Source organism: Calliphora vicina, chromosome 4 (assembly GCF_958450345.1).
Source record: "Calliphora vicina chromosome 4, idCalVici1.1, whole genome shotgun sequence".
NCBI lineage: Eukaryota > Metazoa > Arthropoda > Insecta > Diptera > Calliphoridae > Calliphora > Calliphora vicina.
Window position 1 is genome coordinate 120,877,269 of NC_088783.1, and position 23,887 is coordinate 120,901,155.

At 27.4% G+C, this 23,887-nt stretch overlaps 2 protein-coding genes across 2 annotated transcripts in view; one reads left to right on the forward strand and one right to left on the reverse strand.

Annotated features, from left to right (window-relative positions):
• Positions 1–8,740, forward strand: part of mbo (Nuclear pore complex protein Nup88) — a 68,044-nt gene extending 59,304 nt beyond the window's left edge. The window contains exons 3-12 of the mRNA XM_065510292.1: positions 3,358–3,483; positions 3,604–3,883; positions 3,957–4,054; positions 4,613–4,781; positions 4,851–4,990; positions 5,338–5,441; positions 5,635–6,244; positions 6,317–6,476; positions 6,539–6,627; positions 8,395–8,740. Coding sequence (XP_065366364.1) covers positions 3,358–3,483; positions 3,604–3,883; positions 3,957–4,054; positions 4,613–4,781; positions 4,851–4,990; positions 5,338–5,441; positions 5,635–6,244; positions 6,317–6,476; positions 6,539–6,627; positions 8,395–8,458 — 1,840 coding nt within the window. The 3' untranslated portion in view covers positions 8,459–8,740. The remainder of the gene's footprint in view (positions 1–3,357; positions 3,484–3,603; positions 3,884–3,956; positions 4,055–4,612; positions 4,782–4,850; positions 4,991–5,337; positions 5,442–5,634; positions 6,245–6,316; positions 6,477–6,538; positions 6,628–8,394) is intronic.
• Positions 8,591–15,031, reverse strand: CBP (sarcoplasmic calcium-binding protein). Its single transcript, XM_065510293.1, has 4 exons — positions 14,796–15,031; positions 10,737–10,970; positions 9,203–9,511; positions 8,591–9,135 (listed from the first exon to the last, which is right to left on the reverse strand). Exons 1-4 carry the CDS (start codon positions 14,910–14,912, stop codon positions 8,905–8,907), a joined length of 891 nt encoding a protein of 296 aa, XP_065366365.1. The 5' UTR covers positions 14,913–15,031; the 3' UTR covers positions 8,591–8,904.
• Between the last annotated feature and the right edge of the window lie 8,856 nt (positions 15,032–23,887).

Below are 23,887 nucleotides of genomic sequence, written 5' to 3' on the forward strand. Positions count from 1 at the left end.
TATTAGAAATTTACAAAAATTGCTTTATTTAAAATTTTCGTTTATGAAGGCGTATGATTAATATTAATTAGGCAGTTTTGAAAGAAAATTTTGAATAACTTTTGTGTTTGCCGAAGAATTTAAAATATTTTAATTGTGGATAAAAGTAAACATATTAGGCTTCTCAGAAAGACTGCAAACAATATAGAAATCCTAATACAACTTTAGAATTTTTTAAAAAGAAAAAAATATTTTTTTGGAGAATTTAACTTTTTCCTAAAATAGAAAATCTATAATAATTTTTTTCTTAGCTAAAATAATTACATTTTATTTGGCATAGAAACAAAACTCTTCAGGCATCATTATCATATAACTCATAGATTACAAAAGCTAGTAAATATTTAAAATTTTTATAAAAAGAAAAAATATTTTTTTTACAAAATTTTAAATTTAAAATTCTTGTAAACTTTATGAAAATATCGATGTTTATTTTTATTTATATTTGAAGCAGGTTTTTGTATAAAACTATTGCTGTAATTTTTTGTGTAAATTTGGTTTTAAATTTACAAAAATTTCGTTATTTAACATTTTGGTATATGAAGGCGTATGATTAATATTAATTAAGAAGTTGTTAGAGTAAATCCTTAATAACTTTTGTGTTTGTTAAAGAATTTAAACAATTTTAATTGTGGCTTAAAGAAAACATATTAGGCTTTGTATAAAAACTGAAAACTTTATAGAAATTGTAATAAAATTTAAAAAAAAATTCAAAAGAAAAAAAATATTTTTTAAAATTGTTTACTTTTTCATTAAAATAAAAACAATTTTAAGTTTTCCACATATTTTAAACTTAAAGATTTGGAAATATTAAAAAAAAAATCGAAATTCTTAGTTTTTTTTAGAATTTAAACTTAGATTTCTTTGGTTATTTCTCATTTTGCTCTTGTCTATTTTCCTACTAAGGCTCTTGCTATAAAATATATACATAAATAAAAATGTTTGAAAAAAAAACATGAAATTATAACATAAAATATTGAAACCAAAATGTAAGTATTTGTCTGTATGCAAAAAAAAAAATAAAGCAAAATAGAATAAAAACCCCTGAGAAGTTGTATCATACAACACCCACTCGGTGAAACTAAATGCATTTAGGTTTCAGCTTTTCGTGTTATATGTTTTTTTCTGTATTTCTACTACATGTTTTCCTTTAGTTCTTGTGATTTCATACATTTCCTTTATGTCAACGATTATAATGTGTGTAATGTCCTTTTTTTTCTCTCTCTCCCTCTTATATTTTAAACAAATAAATTTCATCAGCATGCGTTTTTACGTTAAACATTTAAAATTTCTTTTTTTTAAGTTTTTTTTTTTTGTTGGTAAGAGATGTCCTTTTTTAGCCTTGCAACAGCACAAATGGTTTTTTTTATTTGGCCATTAAAAAAAATTTAAAATTATTAGCTTTTTTTCGGCGAAAAAACCCCCAGCTCAAGGAAAGGGTGGATAGGTTGAGCCTGAGTAGCAACAACAAGCTTGCTTTATTTATATGTTGTATATCCTGCGGCAAATGCGCATAATGAGCGCGTATTATTTGCATATGCAGTTGTTTTAATATCCTTGTATTTTTTTCTTCATTTTTTTGGTACATTACTGCTTTAGTTGCTATTTTAGTGGGAGGGGTTTTTGACAATTTTTTTTTTGTAATATAAAACTGTGTCCCATGTATAAAAACTCTTACTCCTTTAATAGATTTTTGCTTACTTTTACATTAAGTTCTGGTGTTTTGGTAATTTTTTTTTGTGTGTTTTTAAAACAATTTAAAAAAAATGTTAATGTACATGCCTTAGTTTTTTTAAAAAGCTGAAATTTATTTCCTTGTGAGTTTATATTTTTTTATTAAGCGTAAATCCTTTGCCGTTTGGATAATGATATGTGGTTATACAGTTGCTTTGTTAAAATTATTTAAAATTTTCCACAAAAAAAAAATATAAAAAATAGAGCAAATATGTTGAGTATGTAACTCCCTTAATGGCAACATTTTGGGCGGAGTTATTAAAAGCATTTGGGTATAAATAAATTATATTTTAAAAGGTTTTTTTGTTTTAATATAAATAAAAAGCATTAAAATGATTTATGTTTAAAGCAAAGGAAAAACTTAGCAAAGACACCAACCCTTGATCTTCAACTTCTACGAGCGAATCAAAATCGTTGCAAAATCTTATATTAAGTTTCATATCTCAATTTTTTACTGGAATTCAAACAAGGTATTGATTGCTTACCAAAATGTATTTTCAAAAATTAATCTCTCCTCTTCTAAGGGTAATTTTTGATCCAAAAATTAATCTCTCCTCTTCTAAGGGTAATTTTTGATCCTAAATAAATATGTTAAAAATCCTTAAAACAACTCAAAAATAAGTATTAAAGATTTTAAATTTGATCTATATATCAATGGATATTAGAGTCCAGTTATTAATTTCGTTACTTTAAAATCTCTAGATGATCGTTGTGGAAATAGAACATTCGAGTTTTTTCCGTTAGATTATTCCTGAGACTTCTAGAAGTTGGCGCTGTGTATATAAATACATAGTAACAGTGAGTTAGTGTATCGTAGTTAACATCAACCGTATTCACAAAATTTTTTTGAAACAAAAATTTTTTAATACCAACATTTTTTTCTCCAACATTTTTTTTACTCTTCGCCATGAGTGGCAGGTAGGTTGGACCTACAATGTGTCAAAATCGGGAAAAATATTTTTAACCAGAATTTTTTTTTCATCAAAATTTTGTTTGTCATAAATTATTTTTCCAAAAAAAACATTTTTTAAAAATTAAAAAAAACAATTTCGAAAAGAAAAAAATTTAAAAAACCTATTTATAAAAAAATTTTGAAAAAAAATATAAAAAAAAATATTTTTAAGTATAAATTGGTGAAGGGTATTTAAGATTCGGCACAGCCGAATATAGCTTGTTTTTTACTAAATTTTTTTGTTCAGTTTTTAAATAATTTTTAAGTGTTTTCATACAAAAATTTTAAAATTGTTTTCCTTTCGTGTTTCTGAATAAGGCCCTTAATATTTTCTTCAGTGAATATTTTTCTATACGGCCCATTATTGACATCATCATAATTCCTGCAACTTTTTTAAACAAATTCGATTCTTATAAATTCAAATTTTCATTTTAATTCCTTCATCTTTAACACTTATCTGTTTAAGTTCTATTATTTCAATTATTTTTCTCAACATTTATCTTATTTTCTTAACTTACAGCTTCTATTTATTTCACTTTAAATCCCTTTGTAAAATCCTTAATATATTTTACAAAATTTTATTTTAATTCAGCAAATATTTTGTAATTTTTATTTCTTTAATTCTTTTATTTTAGAGCCTCAAATCTGGATGGTCATTTCTTTACAAATAATCCCCATTTGGAATTAAGACAATTGCGCTGGCATCCCGCCTCACCCACAGATTCACATTTGCTGGTGCTTCTAAGCGACAATACAATAAGGTAACAGAGCAACACTAAACAACCTGGGATTAGCAAACAACTAATTTATAAACTAAAACATTTCTAATACCTTTAACACGGTTTTTAATTTTCTTTTTTGTTTTGCTCTCTATTTTAAAGGGTTTATGATAATGCCGTCTTACGCCATGTTTGGCAAGTGGGTCCCATACCTTTGAAAACCGATGGTAATCCCAACTCCTCCACGGTTTATGCTTTGGGCGAAGCGGCTGTAGATTTTGATATTGCACCAGCTGTTAATGTGGCCGAAAAGCAAGCAAACATGAATAACAACACTTTAACAAGCAACTCCACCATAAGGGAGCAAAAAAGTTTAATGAATAGCACACGTTTAAGTCAGGTTACCTTAAATAGAACTGCATCATTAAATGAAACTAATAAGGTAAGTTGAAAATAAACATAAAAGAAAAACAATTGTTTAAGAAAAATCGTCTAATTTTTTAATATTTTAATAGAATCCATCAGCTAAAGGTGAGAAAATTGAATGGCCTATAGTTATATTGCGAGAAAATGGCAATATTTATGTGTTAATGTCCGGTTTGGATACGGATAGGTAAGTTTTTAATGAATGAATTAGAAAACTAATGAGAATTAAAGGTTTTTGGGCCAATATTTTAAATAGAACATAAACATTTAGCCCCCCAATTAGACTAGCAATAAAGCAGTAACGCCGGCAGAACAACGGATTAATATTTACTTATGTTACTCTAGGTCTACACGTAGCAATATTTATTTTCGTAAAATGTGATTGCGTCCATAAAATTTACGATGTGCAGACCGCAATTGCCATATGTAGCAATCCATTGCGCAATGATTGCTTTACTAATTGCCTGAGCAAGTATAGCTAAGCAATAAGCTGTCATTTCAGTTGTCATTAATATAATTATTATTGACAGATACCAAAAAGATTTGTCTTTACTGGAGATAACATAATTTTGTCATTTGCTGAATATGTTAATGAATTTATTGCCAGTCTAGACCATGAGCTATAGAAATCTGTTTAAATATTTACTTAATATTGTAAAACTAATTTGAATAAAGTAGTTGAAAGCAAAACTCATTGTAAATTTTTCAAAATTGTATTTTTATCTTAATATATTTCTTTTTCCAGACCTCGTTTACAGGGGCCTCTGACTATCACCCCGTCTACTGTGGATAATTATGGTTTAGATTCTTGTTCCATATTGGTAATACCATCTTTGCCCCCCACCTTGGTTATAGCAGAAACTAATGGCAAATTGCATCATGCCTTGTTTATGGAAGCTGAAAATGCCGAAGATGTAAGTTAATTTCTAGTAATTCTGTTTTATTCATAAGATTTCTAAATAAATTGTCTTTTTTTCATTTAGTCCTTTAATGAAGTTGATGAAAATTTAATAATTCACCCCTCCGAATGGTGTGTACATGTTTTGGAGACAGTCGAATTGGAATTGGGTTTGCCCAAGGAGGAAATACATCAGCCCTACTTTTGTCCCATACATTTGAAGAGGTAAGACTTAAGGGCATGGTTCAGCAACTCGACCGGAAAATAATTTTGATATTTTTTGTAAGAAAATGACTCAAAACTAAGTGATTTTCATATTAGAATTTGAAAATTGTTTTCCGGTCGTGTTTATGAATCAGTCGCTAAGAAAATACAAACCTAAGGGTCTCATTTTATAAAAACAAACGTTTTGAAAGAACTTGAGTTTTACCGATACACATTTTTTCAAACTTTGGTCGTTTCGCTTTATAAAATGAGGACCTATATCTATCATTTTTGGACCCATTTATAGGAAAAAAGTATTTTTTGATCTTTAAATTAAAATGTTTAATAATCTTTCTTTTTATTTGCAGAGATTTCATCAATGAATTACGTTATTTTGCTTATCACAACACTGGTCTACATGTTATCACTGTAAATTTTATAGCAGAATTACAAAGATTCTTGGAAAATGAAGGTAGTTACCAAATTTAATATAAGCCATGAACAAATTCTATAAATTCTGAAAGGAAAACTAATTGATCTTAACAAATTTAAATTGACCTTTTTCTAATACAATATTAAACTATATTTACAAGCCTATTGTCACTGCCAATCGCTTGTAGAAAAGCCTATAATAATAACTCTAAATTTCCCCTTTTTTATTACAGTCAATTCCGATATCAACACCCTTTCCACTCCCTCACATGCCGAGTACATAGTCTGCACCAAAATCGATACCAGCGAGAATATTAATGCTGTCTTGGGTTTTGTACTCATGCAAATGCCCTCCTGTGCCGTATTGCTTTTAAGTAGTGGCCAAGTTATTAGCTTGAAATTGGTTATAGATCCTAAACTACTAGCTGATTGTCTCACAATATCCAAAGATGACAATAATCTCACCAAAAACGAAGATATACAACAAAATCAACTAAATCAGATATTGGGTCCCTCATTTATAGATCATGTCAAGAATATTTTAAAACGTACAGTAACCCAGCCCATTTTATCGTTGGACAAATCAGCAAATCCCTCGCCCCAAGAGTGCTATGAGTTAATGGCCCAGGCCGTTGAGGTTTTGAGGTCACAGTACTTGCAGAGACATGAAATGGTAAGAGCTGAATTTTCCCGACGTATACACACCATTAAATTGTGCAAGGAACAACAGAAACAAGATATAGAAGACTTGGAAAATGAACGAGAAGTTATTAGGGATAAGGCTCATAAATTGGCTGAGAGATTTGAGGAGATCAGTGATCAACAGGAGGTTTTAACAAAACGGTAGGATTTCTTCAAATTTTCCCCATTAATTTATTGATAATAGCAACAAATTTCCTACTTTTTATTTCTTAGCTGCCAAGACTTCATGCGCCAGGCTAATACTTGTTTACCCAGCAACACTTTGGCCGAAAAAGAATTTGCCCAGGAAGTGGAAAGAGTTAATAAATTAACCAAAAATATGGTCAACTCTTTGCAGAAATCTAAAGAAGCCATCAACAAGCAACTATATCATGTAGGTTTTATTATTTTCCCTATAAAATTTATAGTTTAATTAATGAATTTTCGTTTTAATAGATTTCCAAATACCAGGAGAACTCCAAAAAGAAAACCTTTGAATTGCCCGAGACACAAGAACGCACTATCAAGGATATTTTATTGCAAATGTAAGTTTAAAAGAATCATTTTTAATATTTTAATTTGGTTGGATATTTAGGTCTGTTCAATAAATAAAAAGTATTACGAATTATTATATATTTTCATTGAAACACTAAAACATGATAAAATTTAAACAATTTGTAATAATTCGTAATATTTGCTTGTTACTGAACAAATCTATTATTTCATCACATCAAGCGGCCATTTTGTGAAATTAGTAAAGCCACGCAAACAAACACTCACATTATGGTTGTTGTCTAGAATTGTTTACCATTTTAAGTTAGCAAATATTTTCACCTTTGGGATGAATTATACACCACTTAGTGGTAGAAATGTTATATTCCTTGATAAACTGTTATATTTAGTATGTTCTCAAACCATTTAGTAAATTTTAGCAAACATCAACTTAAATTTTTATTTCAAAGTATAACAGTCTATATTTTCAGTAATATAATGGTTATAATTGATGATTTTTAGTACATTTGGGAGTTTAGGACAGTTAAAAATGTTGTTACTAAAAGTTTATACTTTTTCACATCAATAATACTAAAGGTTTTTTATAAAAAATACTTTTATACCCGAAGATTTCTATGGAAAATAATTAGTTATAATGAAGATTTTTTGTAGAAAATACTGCAATACAGATGATTTATATAGAAAATACTGTTATACTGAAGATTTTCAATATTAAATGCTGTTATACAGAAGACATTTTAGAAAAAAATACTGTTATACTGAAGATTTTCTATAGAAAATACTGTTATACTAAAAATGTTCTTTAGAAACGACTTTTATATAGAAGATTTTCAATAGCAAAGACTGTTATACTGAAGAATTTTTTTAAAGAAATGAGTTATACTAAAGATGAGTTGAAGAAAAGATTTTTATACTGAATATTTCTTTAGATAATATTGTTATTTTTTCCTGCTACATCTTGAAAATAGTTTGAAAGTATCTAATGAGTACATTGATCAGTATATTTCCTTTTATTCTTATTACTTTGCATTGGAGTTTTCGTTTCTTAAAACGCGTGGCCTTGTTTTAGGATAACATTTTGTAAATGTTGCCTTCATCCTCTCAAAATGATTCCATGTTTGTGTACACAGAACAAATAATATGTCCTTTTTAACATGGGCTTCCTGAATCACAATTTTTAGTATAAATTATCAGCTTTTTCACCCAGTTTTTAAAACGTTTTAATTTTAAGTATTTTAAACAATAAATACTTTAATTTTACTTAAAGAAAATCCCATGAGAAATGAAATGATTGAGTCTGCAGTTAATTTAAAGGCAACATTTGCATCCTCTTATCAAATTGAAGGCAAAATATATCCACTTTAATCCTCTTTGGTTTATATTTATAGAAAATAACAGGCTAATACTAATATTTGTTTTATAAGAGTTCAATATTGTAAGAGACGTTTCTTCAAGTTTTCATCCATATTTTTTAAGATTGTTACAACACAATTTTATATCTGTCCTCTCATTTTCTCCATTTGTATCTTATCTTTGAAAACAGTTCCAGAACTTAGTTTTGAATGCTAAACTTGCATTTTTTTTTTGAAACTTTTATTAGAACTTATATATTTTGACCAAATTAATCTGAAATTCAGGAGCTCTATCAGGATGTAAAATTCAGTTTAAGATTCCCAAATTTAGATTTGTATCAATGATTCGTTTCATTACCACACAAGTTCATCTCTTTCCTTTCATCTTTTCCATTTTTTTTTAAATTTTTTTTTTAACCCTCTCTCTTTCTCTCTCTCCCTTTCCAGGACCGCCGAAATCGATGGTCAAATAAAGGAAGTAAAACGTATTAATAAAATTGTGGGTATTTAAATTGAAAACACACTACGTTCGTTTTTTTTACAAAAATTTACTTTCTTTTTTTTTATTCTTTGCTTAAAAATATCAATAAAAATAAAAAAAAATATATAAGTGTTTTACATTACAATTACACGTTGTTTTCTCTTCTTTTTCTTTTTCGCCTTCTTACGCAGTGTATTATATCTTCTAATGTGTTTAACAATAAACGCCTTAAACTCATGACCGTCGTATTTGCGCCACGATACTGTTAGTAAAATTAAAGAATTAACATAGAAAAATAATCTTAAAAATAAATTTTCATTATTGACATTATCATCATTGCTCCAAAAATGTTCACGGAAATTTTCGTAGACTGCATTTATGCATATATAAGTTAGGATGGCTATACAGCGTTGCATATCTTGCCAGGTGCCACGGGCCAACATTAATATAAGTGCCTCGTGGACATAATCGGCAAGTCAATGATCAATTAAGGGACCCCAAAACATTTTAGAAATTTTTGTCTCATCTTCGGTTACAAAGAATTGGCGGCCCAGGTGTACGAACTCTTTGAGTGACACTTGGCCGTCACCGTTAATGTCTATCACAGCAAAAGAAATGGCGGCATCCTCGTCGGACAGGCCCAAACAGCGGAAGAATAGTTTGTATTGGTCTAAATCTAAGTGGCCGCTATGGTCATAGTCAACAGCCTGTAATTAAAAACGAAAAGATAAATTAATTTTTTGTTTCTTTTATCGGATTTGTTTTGAAATTTACCTTGAACAAATAGGGCAGGAAACGTCCTACTCTTTTGTACATTTTCTCATCATTTAAACGATGATGCAGATCAGTTAGGAATTGTTCAGCTGTTACTAGATTGTAGGGGGTTATTTCACCAAATTGCTCTTCCCAGGTTTGTTTCATTACTTGCAAGAATTCATCGGATAATTCTGGTGTCAAGTGACCCAAATCGGAGAAACGTTTGTGCAATAAGGTAAAATCATCAAATGAGATCACACCATCACGATTAACATCCAAAATGCGATGTAAGGTGCGCATTTTACGGCGCCAAAATTCGGAATCACCCTGGAAATTTACAAAAAAAATATAGGGGTAAGTTAGTGTGTTTTCTACAAATTTTTGCAGGATTCTTAAAACAAAATAAATAATAAATTTAGACAAAATTCCAGCACATTTATTAAAAATTCGAAGAGCCATTGGTTTTTTGGTGGCATGAAGTTTTCTCTTTTGTTGTGTAGAGAGCCATCAAGTCTTCTCTATAAAAACAGTTCCTAACTCAGTTTTAAATTCCTAAAATCTCAGTTTTTTTATGAAACATTTGATTAGAATTTGTATTTGGAGTAAATTCATGTAAATTCTATCAGGTTTTTACTTCAGAAACAGTTAACAATACAGTTTAAGACTCTCATAATTGGATTTGCATCTTTTCTACAAATAACAGTTCTAAAACACAGTTTTGAATTTCTGAACTTGTAGTTTTTTATGAAACTTTTATTAGAATTTGAATTTGCAACAACTTTATGTTAAAGTCAGCTTTATTAGGTTTTTTCTATTAAACCAAATTTGGATTTGTTTAAATTTTCTGTAAAACTTGAGAGCCATCAAGTCTTCTCTATTAAAACCGATTCAAACTCAGTTTTAGATTCCTGAAATCCCAGTTTTTTAAAGAAACTTTTATTAGAATTTTAATTTTAACCAAATTTAGGTTAAAGTCAGGGGCTGTTCGCTGTTTTCTGCAGAAGCAGTTGCATAACTAAGTTTTACACTGCCAAACATCCAGGTTTTTCTATGAGACTATTATTCAAATTTGAATTTAGACAATAGCTATGGAGAAACAGTGATAAAACTCCCCATTTTTGTATAAATTTAAATATTTATATGCTGTTTTGTTTAATGAAATCATTTTAAAAACTAGACTTTCTTATTGATTGTTTGTTTGCCAAACAAATTTCAAACATTTTGTAAACAAATTAACCTTAAAAAGAAACTGTTGTTTAACCAATTTACATAAAAATTCTTAAAATTTCTAAAAAGCGTAAAAATGTTTTCAACAAACAAAACAAAGTAGTTTATTATTTTGGCTGAAGGCGGTTGATAGAATATTAAACATTCAATTAATATGGCAAACATGTATTGTAAATATTATTATGTATTGTTTTGTTGTTTAAATTTTTTTTTTTTGTTTAATCACGTCTCAGCCACGCTTAACGTTCTTCTTTAATTTAGATTTTAATTTGTTTAAGAATTTAGTTTCAATTAGTTTTAAATAGTTTTGGTGTAACTAACTTACCTTTTGGCTATATTTTTGTTTAACTTCTTGTCTTTTACGTTCATAATCATCATCAGAATCGGAATCACTGTCAATATCTTCCTGTTGTCTAGATAAATTTTGAACTTTTTTATTATAAATACGTGTGGCTTGGCCAGCTTGATTTTTGGTGGGATGATTGGTTTGTAAAGCTAATGGGGTAGATTTTATTAAGCCAGAATTTGTAGAAGATATAGGACGGCTGTGTGTGGAGTTCTGGAATTAAAAATAAAAATGAAATAAAAAGAAAAATTATTAATAATGTTTATTTAAATAAAATCATAAATTCGATTGTAGGTCTGTATTTTCTCTCAGGTAAATAAACCTCTTTACATTTTAAAATGTGTGTCATTTTAAGTAAACAAGTGGGCTTGTTTGAAAATCATTTGATTGTTATTTATTTGTTTGCTGTATTTTGAAACTCATTTTTTAGGCATGTTAAATGTAATGATTTGTAAATTGTAAATATAAAGTCAATATTAGCTTTTTACAAAACATTTTAATGTATAACCAAATATCAATATCATCAGCTATCAAGATCATTCAAAAACCCATGAATATAAAGAGCAAACAAATAAAAAATACAGAGTTTCCTAATCTTATGACAAACATGCTGCCAAGAAACACTAACTAAAGATTGGGTTAATGAACATTAAAAGGAAATTAAAAAAACATCAAAATTAACCTAACAGTTCCGCATGTTAAATAAGATAAAGCAATATTGAAAAAAACATTCAAGGTTGTGAATTCAATACACCGAATTCTTAAAACAAAAACAATAAGAAAATCGAAAAATTAAAACATACATATTAAAAAAAAGATGTTTAATTTGTTTTCAAAATGGTTATCTTTACAAATTATTAGGTTCAACTAAAATTATTTGCTATTAAATTGTTTTGTTTGTTTGTGTTGTTGTTTTCATTTTTTATTTCTTGTTTTGTTTGTTGCTGTTTCTTTCCCTGACAGTTCAAAGTCTCTCCTTTTTATACAAATTCCTTTTTGAATTCCTATTCTTGCTTTTGTTTATTATTGGAAATTTTTATTTTTTTGCTGTGTTGTGTTGCCAAAATCTTATGCAAATTTTATTTTATTTAATAAAATGTATTTATTTATCTATTTATTGTGGTTGTTTTTATTATAAACTGTATTTTAGTCTGCACGTTTTTATTTATTTTTTTTTGCTCCCCCTTAAAAAAAAACTCTTTTATATAACAAAAAAATCGCTATTTAAAATAATTTCTGCCTAAAACTTGTTTCTTAACATGACAAAAACAATATTTAAAGCGTGTTTTATATTTATTATTAAACACTAAATCAAACAATAACAAAAATATGTATTCAAATATAACCTTATCAAAAAATAAAACAATTAACTAAAAGAAGTCAATATTTTAACATAAATTAAACATTTCGTTCCACCACAAACAAAACAAACGGAGCAAAGACAGACTTTCTCAACCGGCCTTTTAATGAAATTAAATAAACTGCGCATTAAATTTTATAAAATTATAATAAGAACACATGTTAAAAACATGATTTAAAATTGATTTAAATTTAAATGGTTTGGACTAATTTTGAAATATTTTGTTTACCGTCTACCGGCATTTCGTTTTTGTACCAGCAATTATTGCAATTGTTCTACTCTTTAGAAAAATATTATTTAATCTAAATTACTTTTTCAACATTTTATTCAAATTTATTAAACATTTTTCCCAGTATTTCTTTAATTTTCAATATTACTAAACAAAACCAAAAGATTTCTAGCATTTTCTAGCCTTATGTTTTATTTTGTAAGATATCAAACATTTTTTTAAATTTTTTCTTAAAATTTTAGAATTTATAGAATTTAACCGCTATTTACAGAAAAGTTTTCAACGTTTTTGTAGCTAAGAATTTTGCCATTGTTTGATCCTTTAGAAATATTACGAAAATATTTATTTAATCTAAATTTTGTACTTTTTTTTCAACATTTTGTTCAAAATTATTAAACTTTTTTCCCAGTATTTCTTTAAATTTGATAGAACTTTCAATATTACTGAACAAATCCAAAAAATTTCAATAATTTTCTAGCCATACCTATTACTTATGATTTATTTTGTAAGATAGGAAACATTTTTAAATTTTTTCCTTAATTTTCCCACTATTTCCTGGATTTTAATAAAATTTTCAATGTAAATTACAGAAAAGTTTTCAATGTCTAGCCATTTTTGTAGAAAAATATTTTGCAATTGTTTTATCCTTTAGAAATATTATGAAATTATTTAATCTGTATTTTGTACTTTTTTTTCAAAATTTTGTTGAAAAAATATTGAACTTTTTCCCGGTATTTCTTAAGTTTGTATAGGATTTTCAAGTTTGCTGCAAAAAACCAAAAGATTTCAAAAAATTTCCAGCTATTCCCTTATTTTGTAGGATGTAAGGGAATATTTTTAAAATATTTTCTTAACGTCAACCTTTTATAAAATATTCCCACTATTTCCTGTATTTTAATAAAATTTTCAATGTAAATTACAGAAAATATTTAAAAGTCTAGCCATTTAAGTAAGAGCAATTATTTAATCTGTATGTTGTACCTTTTTACAACATTTTGTTAAAAAATTTCGAACTTTTTTCCCAGTATTTCTTATATTTTGAATAATATTGAATTGACTATTTCCCAGTATTTCTTTAATTTGAGCAAAATTAACAAATTTACTAAACCAAAACAAAATATTTCAGTAGTTTTCTAGCTTCACATTTAGCTTTTGTTATTTGTGTTTTATTGAAAATATTTCAAATTGCAACATCGTGAAAGGTTAACAACACTTTCGTTTGCAAAAATGTCACCCTAAAAATTTAAAAAAACTTTAACTGGTTTGCCCTCAATTATATAATTTTTATTATGCCAAATTATTGTTTTTTGTTATAATAAATTTTGCATTTGCTAAATTTATACAATAAATTTAAAATTTATTGAGAAATATTAAATAAACAACCAGTATTTAATTAAAACATGAAAATATTAGAAAATATTAATAATGTGTTTTGGAAACAATTAAAACATTTTATTAAGTTTTATATTAAAAATATTGCAAAGAAAAAGATCAATGTACATATTATTGAGGTTTTAATAAAAATCAAAAATCAAATATCAATGTTTTGTGTTGAAACAAAACTTTTTATTACATTTAAACTCAAAATATTGAAAACAAATACCTATTTTGCTTTAAAAAAGTATAAATCCTGCAGTTTTAAAGGAGTTTGAAGAAAATTCTCTAAAATTTAATAAAAATCATTAGGAAATATATAAATCCAGTTAAAATTAAGTTTGAATAAAAAATTATAAAAACATTCATATAATAATTAATTCCTTTAATTGTTTCCTTATCAGTATTTAAAAAAATTAAAATCCTTTTTTATTTAAACAAAATTATTGAAAATTAATTATTTATTAATTTAATTTAGATTGTTTTGAAAGTAGTTTTGTTAAATTCAATATTTATTATTTAATCTTCATTTTGGGTTAAAGAATCAAATGAAAACAACATAGGTATTAAATAATAATTTATTAATTTAAGAAAACAAAACAATGAAGATATAAAATAAAGCAAAATTTCATCATTAATTTTAACATTGACCCAGTCATTTACCTTACCTTAATACTGATTAATTAACATAATTTCTTATGCCAAATGAAAACAAATTAAAAGTTGAAAGTTCTAAATAATTTCAAGGTAATTCATTTAAAAAAATCAAAAAAGGAATAATTAATAATTTAGATTAAAAAATAAAACGTTTACCATTAAAATCTATTTTGAAAACAAACAATAACTTTTTGAAAACAAACAATAACAAATTTTGAAACATTGGGTTATCAAAACATGAAACCTTTTACGATTAAAATTTATTGAGGTCATTTAAATTTTAGCGCTACCATGTTGGCCTAGGTTCAAACTGAGAGAATCAGAGAAACAAATAGATTAAAACCTATTGTATTCTTTCGAATATTCTTTAAATGTATGTAAGTATTTATGTATTATAATCAATGTTAATTAAACTTACATTAATATCAATATCCACAAAACCATTTAGAACCGTAACAGCACCGACAGCCATATTGCGTTCCAGTAGCTCTCGGGAAGTACGCAATAAACCACGACTGATCAGTGAAAATGCCATGATGATGATGTGTTGTTGTTGTTACTTTTGAAAGGACAATGTTTTACAAATACAAAACAACAATTTAAGGTGGGGTCAAATATTTTTTTTTTTAACTTTCAATTTATTTTTTTATTTTTAATTAAAAATTTTGAATAAAAACTCGTTTACAATTAATGAAAACTTAATTTTCCTTTATGGTCTTTTTTTAACACTTTCTCTTTTTCTCAATTTGTTGTTATTATCACTCTCTTTGTGAGTTTTCTGTAATTGCATTTGATCAACAGGATTTTTTTTCAGTTTATTTATGTATTTTGTTTTAATACGAGGGGGGGTTTTTTATTTATTTATTTCCAGCGTTACACGTCTGTTTGCTACAACGTTCGAATATGTTTTGATTTTGAGATTGTAACGTTGTATACCATGAAAACATATTGAGCATTTAAAGCTGAACCGTCCTCAACATATAAAACAACAATAAAACCTTATAAAAAAAAGCAGCGGCAGCAGCCTGAGCATATACAAACATACGTATATTTACTAAAAGTTTCATGCAGTGTACATACTAAATTCATACAAACATACAAATATGTAAACACACTCGCACACAAAAGTACACACACAGGCGTACGTGCCGTATAAACAATAGCCGTTGTTTTGAGATCACAGCAAGTTGAATGATAAAAGTAAAAATAAAAAAAATTAAAGAACGAAATACAACAAAACAACAACAAAAACCGGCAACACAAAAACAACAAAGAGAAGAAGCATTCATAAAGAAATGTAAACTGAAAGAACCAGACTGGAGGCATCAAAAGAGAAAAACAAACAAAAAAACGAGACCAATTTACATTGTAAACCAGTGATATATGTAACCAGAGTGAAGGCGCGGTGTTGTTAACATAAGGTGAGTACAAAAACACGCTAATATTTTTAAATAATATTGAACTCAAATATCGAATCCATTTGTCAGTTATCGCTACTGGAATTTTTTCGTCTGACCTTCTGTCTGTTGAAATAAACTTTCCTTGGGGCACTGCTACACGTTCAATATATATTGACCGCGATCCAATATCACGATATTTATTGAACGTGTAGCATGTAGTATTGATGGATCGCGATCCAAATCGCAGAATAACCTAATTTTGCGTGATCCATTACAATGGATCGCGATCCAAATATCACAATATATATTGAACGTGTAGCAGTACCCTTACACTCAATATAACTGTCTACATGATTCATACATCAATATATACGCCATTGTCCCGGTTCAGTTGCTATTTAAAATCAAGAAAATCTGCCCACATATGGCTGAGATATAAGCAAGAAACCAAGACTACCTCCAAAAAAAATTGTTTAACCAACAAATATTTTCAATCTTGATCTTAAAGAATACTTTGGTGAAGAGGATATAAGATTCGCCACAGACGAATATTGTTCTCTTACTTGATTTTAGAATCGAGTTCGCTAGAAAGCCTAGCATTGCTACCGGTATCTCGCGAATTATGCTAGTAATTTTGGCTTCCAAGTCTTGAATGGTATCTCGTTTATCGAAGTCAGTTATTGAATGTTGTAAAACTTTATCGTAAAGCAAACCGGTAGGTTGTTTTCTACATTGCAATGCGATTTGAATATTTAATTTAACGATATCGATATATTTTTTTTTGGAACGTTCATTGCGAAGGTTTAAATATTTTGCTCAACTTTTGGAGTAGAATAGACAAACGATTTAAAATTCCTAGCTCGCTATTTCCGATATCAGGTGTGATTTTAATGGAACCTGGTATCGTTATATAATAAAGTTTTTAACAAGAATGCTTAAGGATAAAATCAAAGAAGGGGTTTTCTCAGACCAGGAGGTTTATTGTGTTATTCGATTCGGTAGAAAACATTTTCGATTTTCGAATAATAATGTTCTTGTCGAATTGTCACCAAATATTTAAGCTGCAGGATGATAATAATTCCTGGTTATATTAAAAGATGACCACACACAATTACATCTGCGTCTGTTTGAACTTTATAAAGTTCTCAAGTTCTCTTGATCTCTAGTGAGACCCCAGTGAGAGAGATTGTCCGTTGCAGTAAGCTTCCATTTTAGTGCTGATTGTTCATCCTCTTAGACTGTTCCACATTCTCGAAGTCTTCCAGTTTAAATGGAATACAGTAAGCCTTTATTGCCTTTATTGAATGGGATCTGCCTTAGATATTTTTGGAAAAGTGTATATGTTCTGTGTCCTTATACAAATCTAAGACGATCTAGCTATGTCGTACCATGTAGGCTTAACATGTAAATTTTAGGGATTGAAAACTCGCAAAATCGGTAGAACCAGAATTATAGACCAAAATGTTGTCTGTCACAAATTTTGGTCCATAATTCTGGTTCTAATGAACCGATTTTGCGAATATCCTAAAAAAGTTGATATTTTTCAAAACTTGTTTGCATTTTTCTTTAAATGCAACCGAGTGAACAGCGAGAACAAATGCCTAAAATATTCGATGTGTCGGGTAATTGGGTTAAAGTTAAGAGATTATCAGTTCAATAAAATCACTAAATCGGTGTTAAATTGTTGGGATATAATAAATATCAAAATGTTTGCCACAAAAAACGCTAAATTGTCATTATCACTATGTTGTAAATAATTTTTTTTTTTTATTCAAAAGTATTATAGTTTTTTATTTATTTCATGTCAAATAGATATCTTTAAAATATTGTTGAAAATATCATTAAATATGGGTCACATACCATTAATTGTATGTACGGGGGGGTTGTATTTTGTAAATATTTACAAAATTCATCAAATATTACAAGAAAATACATATAACACATGTTCTAGAACATCTCTCTCTATCTCTTTACATGTCTCTCTTTTAGCTTTTTTCATTAAATTCCATTTACATCAACTGGAAATTCTAGTAAATACTAAAAGAAGCATTATTAGAAAAACTTGTTATTATGTAATTTTATAGTTGTTGTTGTTTTATTGTATGTTTTTCCTTTTGTTTAAACTTTGTTTTCTTATAAAAAAAAAATGTTTTTTCTGGTAATTTATGGCTGCTAAATACTTTTTCGCTTTTTGGACTTTATTGGAAGTTTCTTTTTCAGTGTGGTGTGTTGGTGTTGGCTTGTAATTTTGTTCATGTTTATTATTATTATGATTGTTGTTGCTGTTTTAATTTGGTTTCACATGAATGCTTTTATTTGTTTTTGTTGTTTTGCAGAGAAAGAGAGAGAGAGAAAGGCCGAGTGTCAATAAACTGCAGTCATGATTGTATGCATTTTATTTAGGGTATTAGTTCATATTACGATTTCTTCGTTATTTTTCTTTATAATTAATTTAAGCTGGGCTTAAAAATAATCTTGTTTCGAAATTATTTCAAGAGTTATTGTGTGACATTGTTGAAAAATAAAATTGAATAGGTAGGTAGCTATCAAATTTCGAAAACCAAAAATTGTTCTCTCCTTTTTCATTCACTAAAATTCTTATTTTAAAAGGCTTTGTCTTACACATTTCTTTCCAACAATTAAATTTTTCCAAAAAAAATTTTGATTTCCTTTTAAACCACTTTCCAAAAACTTCCTTATTTTAGCTCAACAGGTGATTGTTTGTTTAATATTTCTACATTTACCTGCTTTTGAATAATATTCCCTGCTTATTGCTTTGAATGTTAATGTTAACATTTATGTCTTAACATTACCAAAGAAGAAGAAATGTTTTCACGTGATTCACTCATGCCACATTATAAAAAAAAAACTAAAAACAAACTCCCATTTGTATCTACGTATTAATGTTGCTAATGTTTAATACATACAAAATTATATTTTCATAAATTTACAACGCAATTTCTTTTCTTAACACATTTTATAAGGGTTAGTTTTGCGTTTTGAAAAAATGTCTAAAGTCTAGTCTACAGTTTTAGGGGTGTACGTGCTAAAATCAACGATTTCCTTACAAACATTGACTATTTTTTCGCCATAGTTTAATAATAATAAACTAAATAATAAAAACATGTTTGAACTCAATTCCAACTAACTGAAATAATGTTCTTAGATTATCTTTTATTATTAATTTAGGTTTTTTTTTTGTGGACGCACAAAATAAATTAATTTGTACATTTAGAAAAAAATCTAAATTTTTTTCCTTATCAAAACGTTTTCAAATTGTAATGTATGAAGAAATTAAATTTGAAATTCTTTCAACATAATTATTTTCATAATTGTTGATTTATTTATGAGGGTTTGTTGCTTTACTATTTGTTTAAGATTTAAAAACCACAAGAGTTGTAAGAAATTTCAGATTTTATCAGTTAAAAATAGTATAAGATTACACGTGATAATGGTGTATATAGTATATCAAGTGCTGTCATGTTTGTGTAACAAATAACGAGCCTTTCTTTTTGGGGGAGTGATTTGAAATTATATATAATAGGTGTTTATTTAGAGTACGATGTAATTAGAACTATTAATTAAATTTTGAAAATAGAAAACAAACTAAAAATGTATTCTTTATTATGGTATTGAGAAAAACAATGGAAAATTAGGTTTAATTTTTACAATAATTATCTACTCCCTTTTGGTATCTTGTTAGATATCCCTTGTTGTTTATTACTGCTTCAAAGCAACGATGTATGGAACCAATAAAGTATTCAATTGCCTCCTTTCAAATATTTTGTTATTCCCTTTATAACCCTTCTGATAATGCTTGTTTCGTGAAATAATTTTGAGGCCTTATTGTGCAATTAGAACGTTAGAAGTGTGTTTGGGATTATTGTCGTACCAAACTAGGGGCATATTTTTCACAGCGAATGGATATATAAGATCATTTAAAATGAGTGTGGAGGACTATTTAACCATTCATTGATATCGATGTTTCGATGCAAATCCGAAATGTCCAATTTTTCATGACTCTGGCGCATAAATCAGGTTAAATTAGACCGATGACATGGGATATATTGAAACCTCATTTCGTTGGTGAATTGCTCGCCGTTGACGGTGATGGCCTGGTCAAGTCATTCTCAAAGAAATATAGGGCTTCATCGGCCAGCCCAAAATCTACACCAAATAGTGAGTTTTTCTTAAACCATTGGACACTCTTTGATCAATTCGACAATTTTGTTTATTGACGTACAAATTCATCCAGGAGTGGGTATCATCTCTGAATATTTTTTGAAAACATAATTCCGAAACTAAACTTGTTTCAAATTTAACAGCATACACTTTAGATTTAGATTTCAAAGAGTATAGATTCTTCCTTTTGTTATTATATCATTTTCGCACATTGAATTTTTAATAAGTTGAACAATTCAAAGTAAATAGAGAGATTTGAAAATAAAATTTTGAAATCAAACTTAATTTAAATTCTACAATAAGCATACATTATAGATCTGAAAGAGTATTTATTAATTCTTCTTTTTGTTATTATACATTTTCGCACATTGAATCATAAAATTCTTAAATTTTTATTGATTATTTGCAACAAAAGCTCACAGAAAATTAGCAACTTTTATAATTCAGTTTAATATAATTAAACAATATCCGCACAAATTTAAATATAAATAAATGCACATTTGTTTAGCATATGAGCTTATTTGCACGTAGTCTCCAAAACCAAGGTATGGGGTTCCAACGCAATCACTTTAATATTCTCTCTTTCACTCTCTCAATGCGTTGTCAGTTTTCCATGATCTTTTGGGGAAATATAAATAATACCGGCATTGTATTCATAAAAAACTAAAATGAAATGATTTAAAAAGCTGATTTTGTTACGCCTCATTTTACAATTGTGACAACGTGTATTCATATCTTTATATAAATGCACGTTCCTCCATTCTGGGTACAGGCTGGCTGACACCAATGACGGTCATTAATCCAGTCTCACACACACGATTTTCTTGCCTGCTGGTTGGGTTTACTGCTGCTGATCATGATCGTGATGATGTGTGCAGTAGGCAGCTAGTAAGTGAGTTACACTCTTGGGAGCATAAACCACTTAACAGTAAGAGAACAACAATTTTGAAATGTTTATTTAAAATGCATTAGTTCAAAGTCTGTTTTTAATGACTTTTCAAGTATATTCTTTAATTGTTTCTTTTTTATATTTACACTACACAAAAAAAAAAGAAATATAATACTTTAATGGTTGCAAGATCAATACGAAAAATTGATTTTTAATTTCTGTCAAGTGTAAAGAAATAGAATATTAAAAAGAAACTATTTAATGGCATTCTTAAAATTTTAATGATCTTGATACAAGAATTTTCTTTAAATTTTTCTTAATAATTCCTTAAAATACCATAAAAATAGTTTTCGTTATTGATAAATTTATGGAAATTTTTTGAAGCATAAGAATTTTTATCTATCATAATTTAAAAATTGGCAAAATTATTGAAAACTTTCCATGATTATGTAGTATTTGTTTATACAATTATTTGCCCAACAAAAATTAAAGGTAAAGTGGCAGTGTTAGTTATCACTTTGATGTGTAATTATTTACAATGACCTTAAAGTAATTAAATATTTAATAATATTTATACTAAAATTCTGAATTGGCGGAAAAAATGTAAATGAAATAGTACCTATAATAGGAATAAAACGAATAGAAAATACTGTACTTTGATGTACAATTTGTGTGAAGAAATCACAAAAAAATTGTATAAAAATGGAATGTACCTATTTATAAATTTAAATGTTTAACCTCTGCTTACATACATTTGGCAATGTTTTAAAAATAAAATAAACCCCAAATTTATGTAATTTTAAGAAATAATACCTCATTTTATGATTATTCTATACATAACCTCAATTTGTTACCTCAAAATAGGTACAAACTCTAAAAACATAACCACCATTTTCTTCTGTGTGTAGGGTACTCAGTGTTTGTTTGATATGTAACTAAGTAGGCATGTGATGTTTACAATAAAGTTCTTAAATGCTCCTACAAGTGATGATAAAGTATCAAAAATAAAACAAAAACAATAAAAGTTCTCTTCTTCATACCCACGTTGTAAAAGAAGAAACAAAACAAAAACATAACAAGACTGACTGACAGACTGGTTGACCTTCCAATTGCAACAACAACAAAAACACTAAATAATAATACAAATAAAACTAAATACTCGTTCAAATTAAATAGTAAACAAAATAAGACATTTTTGTTTGTTTACCACTTTGCTTATACAAAAATAATAATATAAGATTGATTAGGAAATTTATTAAAACAAAAAATACAAACAATAACAACAACAACCAAATAAACTAGAACACCAATTGTTGCTATATTTTCTAGCCCTTCCTTTTCCTCATTAAAAAAAGACGAAGAAGAAACGCCGAATACCATTCATACCTTCGTTTATTTTTGATTATATATTTTGATGTAATCGTGCATAAACGAATTCAAAACTAAAACAAACTTCTCGCACACATACTGACGGACATACATATTTATTTATGTTTTCAATTAAATTCTAAATTAAAAATATAAACATTAAAGTGTGGCGGGCGCTGTTATAAAACAAGACGTTTTTAAAGTATGTTGAGTGACTGACTAGACGACTTTACTCACGTTTACCTTCTGATGATCAGTTGGTATTTGTGTTTACAAATAGGTTCTATAAATAATTTTTAATAAGTTTAGTAATTTATTTTGGTCTCATGTCATCCATCCACTATGCAATATTTGTTTAATAAATAAAGTTGTTGTTGTTTTCTTTTGTAATAAAAGAAGTAAACACAAGAAATTGTAATAGATCTTGAAGGGGAATTCATATTTTTCAAAAAGTTCTAGACCAAGGCGAACAAAACTAAAATATAGTGTAAGGTTTCCTCACTATGCTTAGTGAGCAAATGTGCTATGTTATGAAAATTTCGAGTTACTTCTTCAATACCGTTTCATATAACTGAAATTGCCGTTACCAATATAATCGTAAATACCGTTACCGATATTCTATAAATAATTTAAATTATTGCTAATAACTTGGCCAATAAGCGTTTAATCAGGAAAAGGAGCTCTATCTGTGATCACTCATATTTCTGACAAAAAATCGATTTTTTTATATAAAAAATCAAAATATCTAAATTCGCTAATAACTTGGCCAATAAGCGTTTAATCAAGAAAAGCAGCTCGATCTGTGATCACTCATATTTCAGACTTAGGTTTTTGACAACTGACTTAGGTTCTTTGTGTCTCAGTAACGCTGCTATGTATATTTTATTCTATGACCATGTGAATAAAATTATCATCTGTCGGGTCAGCTAATTAATTCATAAAATGTTTATATAGCATTTATTATAACCAAAGCGATCTATTCACACTCAACGAGAGTAAAATTAAACAAAAATAATACATATATTAAAATAAAAATAATATACTTGCTGACATAATACTTCATGATCAAGATAAATAATGATGGATGAAATCTTAAAAAAACATAATAATATGGGAATTACACTTTTCTTGTGTTTAAAATCATTTGTGTTGTTTAAATACTCTTACGACTCATATTAAATATTAAAGTTCAATAACTTATTTTGTTTTGTATATAAAATATAGTACATTACAAGGAAGTAATTAGTTTTGTTTTTAATATCAAACATATTATTAATACTTTTTTTGTTTGTAAACATTTCTTAATTGACGTCACTATATTATAAGGTGTCTTAGATATTTTTCGCTTCCTAAATAAAAGTACTACTAACACTTTTTTTTAATAAAACTGCGTCTTTTTCTTAACACCATACAAAGGGTTTACAAGATAAGTGTGTAGTGTATTTAAAAAAAAATTGACACGTGTGAAGAATTTTTAAATCTAAAACTTCTTAGTTCATATTGCTTGTGGTTTATGCTATATTTTAAATTCAATGGTTTGTTGCTTTAACTTTGCATAAATTAAAATTTGAATAATAAATAGGGCCTAAATAAGTTGTAATATACAAATGTATATGTAAATATGTTTTGAATATTTATTTAAATATGGCAGTTATGTTTTCCAAAGAGGGA